At 36.6% G+C, this 12,426-nt stretch overlaps 1 protein-coding gene across 1 annotated transcript in view; it reads right to left on the reverse strand.

The window, feature by feature from the left end:
- Positions 1-1,516: 1,516 nt before the first annotated feature.
- LOC136668788 (protein NLRC5-like) overlaps positions 1,517-12,426 on the reverse strand; it is a 36,631-nt gene continuing 25,721 nt past the window's right edge. The window contains exons 27-42 of the mRNA XM_066646491.1: positions 11,733-11,900; positions 11,076-11,249; positions 10,702-10,875; positions 10,398-10,571; positions 9,354-9,527; positions 8,825-8,995; positions 7,952-8,125; positions 7,703-7,879; positions 7,102-7,275; positions 6,755-6,922; positions 6,418-6,585; positions 5,950-6,120; positions 4,091-4,267; positions 3,423-3,593; positions 3,181-3,336; positions 1,517-3,015 (exon numbers count right to left, since the gene is read on the reverse strand). Of these exons, the coding sequence (XP_066502588.1) occupies positions 1,704-3,015; positions 3,181-3,336; positions 3,423-3,593; positions 4,091-4,267; positions 5,950-6,120; positions 6,418-6,585; positions 6,755-6,922; positions 7,102-7,275; positions 7,703-7,879; positions 7,952-8,125; positions 8,825-8,995; positions 9,354-9,527; positions 10,398-10,571; positions 10,702-10,875; positions 11,076-11,249; positions 11,733-11,900 (3,883 nt within the window). The 3' untranslated portion in view covers positions 1,517-1,703. The remainder of the gene's footprint in view (positions 3,016-3,180; positions 3,337-3,422; positions 3,594-4,090; positions 4,268-5,949; positions 6,121-6,417; positions 6,586-6,754; positions 6,923-7,101; positions 7,276-7,702; positions 7,880-7,951; positions 8,126-8,824; positions 8,996-9,353; positions 9,528-10,397; positions 10,572-10,701; positions 10,876-11,075; positions 11,250-11,732; positions 11,901-12,426) is intronic.

A 12,426-nucleotide genomic window follows, 5' to 3' on the forward strand; every position in this document is an offset into this window, starting at 1 on the left:
TTTTTGCCTTCGTATTTGGAAATGTTTCTGTGTCACACGAGCCTTTCACTTTCTGCTCTACATTTAAAAAAAACCTGAAAGTACTCATGAATGAACAAATGGCGTTCAAAAGGATTGGCTTTCAGGACCAGCAGGTGGAGCTCATTATCTTATTTTAAAACACCGCCGGTTTGGCTTTGGAACGGCATAAAATACGGCGTTCTGGAGGTCCAAAACCATTTTTTTAACTGCGTTTTGAACCTTAGTATTTTAACGGCGTAAAAAAACGTCTGTATTTATACTTTTACGGCGTACTTAACGGCGCCATGCCGAGAGAATATTAACGAAATTAACGGCGCTATGCCGAGAGAGCGTATTTTTCATCGTTTTATAAAGTAAACGCGTCTTTTAGATGCCCTCGCGTTTTTTGCACAATCGTACAGCGTTCAAAAGCCACACTGACAGCGTTATAAATGGCGTTTCGAAATAATGTAAATCTAATAAGATTTGAGATCTCATTACAAAAATGAACATGCAGTGGCTTGAAAAAATATGTGCTGATTCCACATGTACCAAGACAACACACTTGTTATTCAACTTGAACAACTAATCTTATTAATATTAACTATATTTACACAATGATTCTGCTATCGTTACTATAGCTTATGATCTTTGTATAACTAATGGTAACTATACAATAATCCAGTCATGTTTTTACTGTAGTTTATATTAACGATGTAAAGTTAACCTTGGCCGTGTCTGAAACAGTGCCCTATTCACTATATATATTGCACTATTTTTGGTCCTGCCATTTTGTAGTACTGTCTGAAAGCATGCACAGATTTAAGACATTTTACAAATGGTGTAACCTAGCAGGTAGTGGATGTAAGTATCCTATATGTCATACGTACTCTTATAATACCTTTCACAATGGATGTTTTCGCAAATCATTATATATATATATATCTCACTGTGAATGATCCACCGCCAACTCATACCTGCTCTGCGGGGGACCTGACCATTGAGGATCAGAGAGAAAGGGAGCTAACAAAGTATGCAGAGCAACAGATGGACTACAGTCTGTAATTGTACAACTACAAAAGGCTCCATTGTGGTCAGTAGAGCTGAGAGAGTGTACAGTAAATGAACATGACGGTCATATTATGAGATGACTGTGTATATACATGCACTGTAATCAGGGTTGGGCCTTGAGTCAGTTTCACATACAGTTGTTGTTGCAGATTTGTAATAGATTGAGCCCAATAAAAAATTCTAGGAGTGTATTTAGAAACGGACCATGTTTTCTGGCCTACTTAAAGCTCCAAGCTGGGGATATCACACATAAACATAAACAACTAAACATATATTTAGTTTAAAATCAAACTTGTCTGAAAAAGTCTGGTCATTCTGTTATTGGAGCAGAAGGTTAAAAATAAACTTGTATATTTTCTCTCTGTCAGATCATATATGTTTCATAAGCAAGAATATTACAATAAATAAATAATTGTCAGCAACAGATGTGCATGTTCAGGTGACATTTATATTAAACTTGAACACTGAATACAACATTGACGGTAAAGAGAATGTTATACATTACAAAATCTACATCTATATTTACATATACGCTTAGTTATTCACCTCAATTTAAACACAGTTCTACACATTCCTGTATGAACAGTGTAAACAGAGATTTAGATTCAATAGGATAAAATTCCATAATTATGTCATCTTTTCTTTCTCCTTTGTGAACTGCTCTTCATCATTTCCTTTTTACTGGAGTTTCCTTTCTCAGTCTTGTCTGATTTTCCTCCAGTCTGACCCACTGCACTTCTCTGTCTCTGTTCAGCCCTTGGCTCATATCCCGAATATCCACTTCTCGGACCCTCTGCACCTGGGGTTGCTGGCTCATATCCCGAATTTCCACTTCTCGGACCCTCTGCACCTGGGGTTGCTGGCTCATATCCCGAATTTCCTCTTTTCGGACCCTCTGCACCCGGGGTTGCTTGCCCATATCCCGAATGTCCTCTTCTCTGTCCCTTATCACCTGGGGTTACAGGCCCATATCCCATATTTCCTATTCTCAGTCCCTCTGCACCCTGGGTTGCTGGCCCATATCCCAAATTACCTATTCTCAGTCCCTCTGCACCCTGGGTTGCTGGCCCATATCCCATATTTCCTATTCTCAGTCCCTCTGCACCCTGGGTTGCTGGCCCATATCCCAAATTTCCTATTCTCAGTCCCTCTGCACCCTGGGTTGCTGGCCCATATCCTGAATTTCCACTTCTCGGACCCTCTGCACCTGGGGTTGCTGGCTCATATCCCGAATTTCCTCTTTTCGGACCCTCTGCACCCGGGGTTGCTTGCCCATATCCCGAATGTCCTCTTCTCTGTCCCTTATCACCCAGGGTTACAGGCCCATATCCCATATTTCCTATTCTCAGCCCCTCTGCACCCTGGGTTGCTGGCCCATATCCCAAATTTCCTATTCTCAGTCCCTCTGCACCCTGGGTTGCTGGCCCATATCCCAAATTTCCTATTCTCAGTCCCTCTGCACCCTGGGTTGCTGACCCATATCCCGAATGTCCTATTCTCAGTCCCTCTGCACCCTGGGTTGCTGGCCCATATACCAAATTTCCTATTCTCAGTCCCTCTGCATCCTGGGTTCCTGGCCCATATCCCAAATTTCCTATTCTCAGTCCCTCTGCACCCTGGGTTGCTGGCCCATATCCCAAATTTCCTATTCTCAGTCCCTCTGCACCATGGGTTGCTGGCCCATATCCCGAATTTCCTATTCTCAGTCCCTCTGCACCCTGGGTTGCTGGCCCATATCCCAAATTTCCTATTTTCAGTCCCTCTCCACCCTGGGTTACTGGCCCATATCCCGAATGTACTCTTCTCTTTTCCTCTTCACCATGAGTTACTGGCCCATCACCCAAATTTTCTGTAGTCAGTCCATCATTCCCATATTTCTGAGTTGTATCTGACCTTCCCCGAGAAAATAATGACTTTCCCCAAGACAACCAAGACTCATCAAATCTGCAAGAAAAAAGATAATATATTACGTATGTTATTTGATGCTTAATTATGAAAATCAGATGGGGTGACTGACAACCAAACCACAAAATGTTGTTTTGCATCTATTTGTAGTGCAAACAGCAGATAACAGTGACTGTACATTTATATTGTGATAAGGTTACATACTTCAGTTTGCATTCTGATGTTTTCAGCAGATCTGAAAGTGCTTTCACTGACTCTCCTAGTTTATTCTCACGGAGATCCAGCTCTCTCAGGTGTGAAAGGTTTGAAGTTAGAGCTGAAGTCAGAGCAGTAGTATCTGTTATACTGCATTTCTTCAGCCTGCAAAGAGACATTTCTTAATTCCAGATCACTACATAAATCACTCAGCATCAATTGTCATGTTATGTGATGTTACAGTTACTTACAGTAGTTTCTGAAGTTTGCACTGAGAAGTCTTAATAAAACTACAGAGCTGTTTCAATCCTGAATCTCCTAGTGTATTGTCACTCAGATTCAGCTCTCTTAGGTGTGAGGGATTAGTACACAGAGCTGAGGTCAGATCAACACAGGATTCCTCCATTAATGTCTTAGCTAGGCTGCACAGAGTGAGGAATAAGGCAGAGGGATTAGAAAAACAAAACTAAATATGGTGTATGAGATTTAAAAAAAATATGTACTAGAACATGTACAATATCAATGAATAATATTACAAATGTATGTATATACATCTCAATGGCATTTATTTATTCAAATAACATTAAGCATAATGTTATTACAAATAGCCACATTGACTGTAATCATACATGAACATCTTACAATAAATGTTTGAGAAATTAATATTAATAATGAATATACTATTTGAGCCCCATTCCAGGTGACCTGCCAATGTGTGTTTTGGATAGTGTTAGGAAACCTAAGCACCCGGAGGACACGGGGAGACCACACCAATGTCCCCACAGACACCCGGAGCAGGGCTCAAACCCACAACCCCAGGACCCTGGAGCTATGTAAAAGCGACGCTACTTGTTGTGCCACCATGCCACCCTTATATAAAACGTGTTGTTAATTCCTTTAATGAGAGAGTATTACTCACTTCAGTTTCTCCAGTTTACTGAGAGGATTCTTCAGTAAATTGCAGAGCTCTTGCAGTCCTAATTTGTCTACTTTATTCTTGTTCAGATCCAGCTCTTTCAGTTGTGAGGGGTTTAAATTCAGTGCAGAAACCAGAGCTGCGCAGTCTTCAGCTTTAATACTGCCTGATTTATACAGCCTAAATGGGGCAAATAAAAAAAGAGGACATCAGGAGTACTGCCATGTAAAATGGCTCAAACATATTTTTAAAATGACTCACAACTCAAGACTTTTGCTCACTGATCCAAGGCGGCCAGAACCAGAGGAGTGAGCTGTTATGCTTTGTCTCTCTGTCCTTGTCTTATGCTTTGTCTTTGTTCTTTCCCCCATGTGCTCTGTGTTTATGTCAACCATGTTCTTTTTACTCATGTGATCTCTTGCCAAAGCCCCTTCTGTGTCATGACTGGTGTTCATAACTGTCTCTCCTTTCCCTTTATGTATAAGCCCTGTTCCTTTTTTTGTCTTGTTCAATGTTTATTCTCTGTCTTAGTTCTGTGTTAGTTTTGTAGATTCTCCTCTGTCTCTATTTAGTCTATAGGTCTTTGGCTATCTCTGTCTAAGGGGGGGACTCTAGGCTTTGCATCTCTCATCAGTAATTATTGCATAGGCATGAGCAGGTCAATGTAGATGTGGTCGATTTGGAGCCCCATGTCTTCTTAGAATCCCCACATAGACTAGGGGTAGCCACTGCTTTAAATGCTTTAAAAGCTATTTTCTCAAAAGTATTTTTTTCTCACACTGAGGCAAAAATGTCCACTTCTGTAGCACTTACAAACTAATTTTCAGTTGTATCCATATCTATATTCTGAAGGGTTTCAGAGTGGGGATTGATCATGTTATTCTTTGCCTGAGTTGTTTAACATTTTACATATAAAACATGGCTTAAGGCTTAAGATCTGAGGTTTAACAATGTAGATGGATGTGGGTTCACTAATTGACAAACAGGTCATTGTTGCCCTTTCTACCTATGTGTTGTAAATGATTATTAATGAATTTTAATGTGTTTACAACCTAATTAATAACAATTAATACACAATTTGTAAACCATTTACAGACCTTTATGAGTGTAGTCTTATTGTAAAGTGGTACCCTAATATGCCAACAAAATAATACAAGAGTTTATCCATAGTTCAGATTGACATTTTTAAGATTTATACAAATTAGCAGATATTTCAGTAGACGATACTTCATTTGCACATTTAAACATAAAATTTGAGAACATGTAATACTAAAAAAAAGACCTTAATCCAAGTAATCCACTAAGGAAATTTCATTGTGGCGGCTAGAAGTTAAAATTGACCTTATTCACATTTAGGCTTTTGCCTTAAGGAAAATGGAACTGATGTTTCAAAATTTCTGCAAAATTCAATTACTGAGTAAATAGACATGTCATCTAGAGTGGTTTTGTGTAAGATAGTTGATTGCAGAGAGTGAAATCTCTTTACAGCTGTGGTGATTGGAACCAGGGCTCATCATGTCTTCAACATAAATACAGCCATTTTATTTGTTGTCCAAATACATCAGTGTTTTTTGAGCTGAAAATCTAGTAATTACATTTCAAAATGAGATATGAAAATGAAATGTAAACAACTCGTTTCAAACTACTCATGCCACAGGGACATGAGTTCAAATTTCAGTAGCATACATTTTGTACCCATGTGTGGAGTAATGGTGCCACCCCTGCATTAACCTGAGAGTCACTCTGTGTTCATTTGAGTGTCCAAAAATAAAATTTTATATTTGATGATACTACTAGGATCTTTGAATGCCTTTGGGGCATTACATACTTAAGAGTATGTATTTGATAAAAAAGAAACTTACGCAAACTTTTCTATTCTGTAGTGTGGATCCTTCAGTAGAGCTGAAAGCTGCGTCACTTCAATATCTTTTGTTTGTTTTTCACTGAGATCCAACTCCCTCTGTAGTAAGGGATTTTTGCATAAAATGCGTTCAAGACATCTACAGGCTTCCTGTGCTTTATCTTCCAACAGCCTATAGTATGAAAAAGAGAACATTAATGACTGTATAGTGTTTGTATAACATGAAAAATTACTTCCTCAGTTTTAGGATAGTTGCTTTGCCTTTGTCTAACCACAAGAAAACTAACACCTCTTCTATCATAGTACAAGAATGTATATAGCATTCCTCCACTTATATGTTAAATAATGTCATCAAATAATTTCAGTTAAAAGATTCAATACAACTACATAATTCAAGAACAGTATATGTGATGGGTGAGCGAATAAATATTTGTCAGAATAGAATTAATGTGTACTTTTAATTTCTCACCTCAGAGATTTCAATTGTTCCCTAAATACATCAGTGAGCTCCTTCACTCCTGTGTCTCCAGGATCGTTTCCTCTGAGATCCAGTTCTAATAATTTTGATGAGGGTTTTGATTTTAGAGCTGAAGCCAGAGCAGCATATCCTTTCTCTGTTATACTGCAGTACGAAAGTCTAGGAGAAAAAAAGTTTGTTGCATTCAATGTAAGGTTATTTTGCTTTATCAAATAAAATTCTTACATTGGAATTTTGTATTAGATGCATCAGGTGTGTCATGAAATTCTGTAAAATGTCCATATTGTACCCATATTAATAAGTTTTGTTTTCTTAAATTGGGTCTCACCTCAATGCTTTGAGTTTAACATATCTTATTAGAGAACAAAGCTGCTGTACTCCAGCGTTTCCTAGTTTATTTTTACTCAGATCTAGTTCTTCCAAATGTGAAGGATTAGAGCACAATGCCTTTGAGAGAGCAGCACAGCTTTCCTTTGTAATATTGTTGCCATGTAACCTGTAAATAGAAAGAAGTATTTGAGTTAAAACTTACTAAATGCAGGACCCTGAAGCTGTGTGACAGTGACAGTACCTGTTGTGCTAGTGTGCCTCCCCAGTTTTTCAATATGCCAATATGTTTTAAGAATATAAAAAAATACAGTAAACAAAAAAATGACAAAATGTGTCATTGCATACATAAGTTTCTTAATTCTGCAGTGGGAATCTTCCAGTAGTGCAGAGAGCTTATTCACTTCTGAGTTTCCTTTTATTTTTCCACTTAGATCCATTTCTTTCAGCAGTAAGGGGTTTGTTCCTAGAGTGTTAGTCAGATAACCACAGAATTCCTCTCCAGCAGAATCTTTTAGCAGCCTACAAAGACGGAAAACATAGACATGTCTAAAAATTTTAATCAAGATAGTTTTAAGTTTAACTCTTTGAATTGAGGCAGGTGAAGGTCTGTCCTGGGACAAATTCAGGAAAAAGTCAGATTTTTCATTTATTCATATTTTTGATACATTTTTGTTACTTTTTGTTAGATTTCTTCAGGATAATTTCAGAAATAATACAAACTTACTACAATTCTTTAGTTTTTAACATGTGTATGTGTATGCGACGATGGCGCTAATAACCTGCTGCAGTTGCATCTGTTGCACACACCTGTGAGTGAATGGAAGCCAATTTCGCTGCAATGTATAACTTTGTATGTGACAATATAAATCCTATCATATCATTGTATAAACACTGAAAAATGTGACTTTTCATTAGTTACACCATATGATCTATACTTTCACACTACCTCAGAGTCTTCAACTTATATGATGAACTGTTCTGTATTTCTTTGAGACGTCTGACTCCTGATTCTCCAGGATCATTTCCTCTGAGATCCAGTTCAGTCATGGGTGATGATGGGTTTGATTTCAGAGCTGAAGACAAGGTTTCATATTCTTTCTCTGTTAACCTACAGAATGAAAGACTGGAGAAAACAAAGACATGAAAAAATGAATTCAGAACGTACACTGATGCATGGTTATGTTTAAGTACTAACTTTAATTTTGCAAGTTTGCTGGGTTGCATTTTTAGTAGCTCAGACAGCTGTTGAATTCCAGAGTTTCCAGGTTCATTCTCACTCAGATCCAGTTCTATCAGATGTGAAGGGTTTGAATGTAGAGCTGAAGCCAGAGCAGCACAACCGATCTTTGTAATACCCCCTTTATTTAGCCTGCCGAAAGAGAACACATTTTTATATTATGTAATCTCTTTTGCATATTGATGAATTTCAGTGTATAACAGACTTCCATTGCATTCAATACACTAAAGATAATTTGGATTGGCTCCAATACTAGATATTTTAAACCTGTTGTATAAAATATAATGACAACAATTGTCATGTTTTGTTTTTTTAACCTTTAATTTAACCAGGCAAGTAATTGAGAACAGATTCTAATTTACAATGGTAACCTGGCAAGCAGCAAGGGCTACTTGAGTAAAGAAGGTTTAAAAGAAGATAAAAATAAAGGGAAAGGAAAACAAATTATAAAACATTTGCTTACATGATTAGATGCACAGGAGTGTAAAAAATAAAAATTAACGTATTCAAATAGTTCAATAATTTGCCTGTCATGTGTGCCTTGTCTCCTAGCCACACCCTGTACCTGTGAGCCCTGAGCATGTCAGGGTTCATAGGTGTTCCTAATGTGTTATGCTATATAAGCTTTTTTTGTGTCCTTTATCTGTTCATTGTTGTTTGTCATATCATGTTCCAGTGTGTCTGTTTTTAATAAAGGTCCACTTCTGCATATGCCTCCACATTTCAATCTCCTTCATTTGGTAAACATGACTGCAACGGACATTTAAAATATGTTCTTCAAGCATCACACTATATAGGACATAGAAATAAACAAAAAATCGAATAACTTACTTAAGTACTTTCAATATACAATGGGAATCTTTCATGAAATCAGAGAGTTGTATTACTGCTGAGTCTCCTTGTATTTTTCCACTCAGATCCATTTCTCTCAGAAGTAATGGGTTGGTTCCTAGCCTTTCACTCAAAGATTCGCATGCTTTCTCTGCAGCACTGTTCAGCAGTCTGCAGAGAAAACAATAAACATTATTTATTTATGTCTCAGTCTTACATCTATTTTACATCATTTCAATTTCAAATTTTAAACTATTCAAGTAAAATGAGGAGTTACTTTATTACATTTAACTTTTTTTAATGAACATCTATATTTAGGAGTATAATTATCTATTCATACACTTGATACATTTATTAACAATGAAAACATGTATATATATTTATGAAACATATATAAAGGATGGTACATAAAATGTTTTAAAAATATAAAACTTCTGTTTGTTTCTTATAATTATGGATTAATAAATCATTCTAGCTCAATTTAACTGCTTTAAACACAACTAATGTTGTAAAAGATTAAAAAGTTCACCTCAGTGAGAGTTTGCAGTCTTGTTCATTCTTTAAATCAATAAATAATTCCACTCCTTTATCTCCAGGATTGTTCCCTCTGAGATCCAGCTCTTTCAGGCACGATGCTGAGTTTGATTTCAGAGCTGAAGCAAGAGCATCATATCCTTCTTCTGAGAAGCAGCAAGCGCTGAGACTGAACATAGAAAAGTTTTCAGATAATATTCTGAACCAGAAGTGAACACAGTCATACTTCAGAATCAAAATTGGGAGCTAAAATATCAGATCAAACATACCTCTGTTAAAGGCACTTAAAAGAACACTGTGTAGTATTTATACCTTAAAATTACAGCCGCTAAATAATTGTCATGTTTCCTGGAGCTGTAATAGGGAGAATAAAGCCTCTGTGGCTGCTACGAGAGGAGGACTCTAACGAGGATCTTTTAATGCTTTACGGCACATATCTCCTAGCTAGAAGAAGAATCTAACTTGGTATTCCCAGACATTTTATAGCAGAGAGAGAGCAAGGAGGAGAAAGAGAGAGAGAGAGAGAGAGAGAGAGAGAGAGAGAGAGAGGGAGAATGTACAAGAGTTAATACTGGACTGAATTTACACAGTAGAGTGATCTGAAACAGACAAGGACACAAGTTGGAACAGGAAGTATTTGTTGCCCTTTTTTCATGTGTTGTGGTATTGATGGAACACTTTGTATTGATGGAACACAAGCTTTGTTGACGACACAGTGTTAGAATCAGGTTCTTGAGAGTTACAGATGAACTGAATGAGACACAGAGAGAGAGGTGCCTGTGTGTTTGTCTGTGAGAGAGAAACTCTCAGGTAGAAGCCCTGAGAGCTGCTCATGTTTATGTGAGAGAGAGGTGTGCGAGACTTGATTTCACAACAGTATTGTAGACGTGAATTACACTCAGCAGCAGGTAGATGGTAGATGGTGCTCAAGAGACAAAAAGCCAATTCTTACATTGTATTCCTTTAAGTTCATACTCAGGGTCTTAATTGTACAGAAAAAGTTACAACAATTGAAATAAATAAGAAACATTTCACTCACTTCAATTTTTCTACTTTGCAGAGTGCGTTATTTAGTAGTTCAGAAAGTGGTTTCACACCAAAGTTTCCTACTTTATTTCCACTCAGGTCCAGGACTCTCAGATGTGAAGGGTTTGTTTTCAGGGCTGAGGCCAGTGCAGAACAGCCTTCCCCTGTTACACTGCAATTACTCAGTCTGCAGACAAAAGAGCAGTTTCCTCATTTATTTTACTAGGTAATACTAATATAATATAATATAATATAATATAATATAATATATATGTTTAATGCTTTTGATCATGTTGCTCTTTTAAATCTCAACTTACTTCAGGGCCCACAGCTTGAATTGTGTATTTTCCAGCACATCACAGAGATGCCTAATTCCTGACTCCCCTAAATTATTGTCACTCAAATCCAGCTCTGTCAGGTGTGAAGGGTTTGATTTAAGAGCTGAAGCCAGATCAGCACACCCACTTTCAGTAATACAGCTGTTATTCAGCCTGCAAACATAAAGGTAATAATTTAATGATTGAGAAACACATGTTTTAAATTTTATACAAAAAATGGAAGGCAACATTTCATATAATTTTTGTCTTGCCTAATGCATTTACATAATATTGAGTTATATTTTTTGCATATATGCTTTCAATAAAGATAATTCAAGCACTTAAGTGATTACGTATATTATGGAAATACTAACTTGAGTTTCTTAGGTCTGCAGTGTGAATCCTCCAATAGAGCAGAGAGCTGCTTCACTTCTGCATCTCCTCTTATGTTCCTGCTCAGATCCAAGTCTTTTAGTAGTAAGGGGTTTGTTTTTAGATTTTTAATCAGAGAACCATAGATTTTCTCTGCATAAGGACTTTTCAACAACCTGTAAGAGAAAGAATACACATTTTCAATTTCCTATAAAATCATGTCAGATATAGGTCAAAATGAAAAAGCAGGCAATTATATAATTTTATATAATGCCCAGGAAAATTTTTGTTTTTCAGAAATTTTATAGTAAACTCACTTTTAATTTCTCTCGACACTGTTAAAGCCTGAGCCATCAGTCAATGAAAGCCAAAACAGAAAATAATGTGCTTTTTGTAGATTTTGTAGTTTTTATGGATCTTTTAAAAAAAATTACTTATCATAATTATATTTGCTACAGAAAATATAACATTTCAATGAGAATCTCAGCAGAAATTGCAACATATCCTTTTGGAGTATGCAATTATAAAGCTAATTTCAGCAGTATTACTCAAATGTATTATGTATCTAACTTATTTTTCATTTATCAGGCTTTATCATATCAAATATTCTTCTAGTTTAAAAGTCTAGAATTTAAACTATTGGCATAAATAAACTTCACCTCAGTGTCTTCAGATTACAATGTAAATCCTCTAGTTGGTCAATAAGCAGTTTGACTCCAGATTCTCCAGGATCATTTCCCCTGAGATCTAGCTCTACCAATTCTGATAATTTCAGAGCAGAAGCCAAAGCAACATATCCTTCCTCTGTGTTGTTACAGTCCATGATTCTTGAAAAAACAGAACAAATACTCTTGCATATATTTGAAATTGTATTTTTCATCCATACACTGTAGTGTATAGTCTAATCTAATTTTTCCATTAACTACTACTGCGGTCAAGACCAGGCAAGTGTTATGTTTATTTCCTACTTCATCCATGCAGTCTTTAATTACTGCAATATATTTATTAAAATTCATACATTTTCACACCTATGTAGATGCAGTGTACTGTACACAAAAAAAAATCATTTAATTTAACAATGAAAAAGGTAATAAAACATCTAATAGAAAATGTCACTGGAATTTCATAGTATTGCAAAAGGCATATGAGAAAATGTCTTTTAAACTGGTTGATTTGAGTAATAATAGGGTGGCTTCCCAGACAGGGATTAAGCCTAGTCCTGGACTACACGGCATTTTGAATGATGATTTACCATTGAATGGATGATATAGTCCAGGACTAGGCTTAATCCCTGTGTTTAACCATGCCATTATATTTTTATGCAGTTCCAGTTGAGATTAATAACATGTATTT

The sequence above is a fragment of the Hoplias malabaricus genome, chromosome 15 (genome assembly GCF_029633855.1).
Source record: "Hoplias malabaricus isolate fHopMal1 chromosome 15, fHopMal1.hap1, whole genome shotgun sequence".
NCBI lineage: Eukaryota > Metazoa > Chordata > Actinopteri > Characiformes > Erythrinidae > Hoplias > Hoplias malabaricus.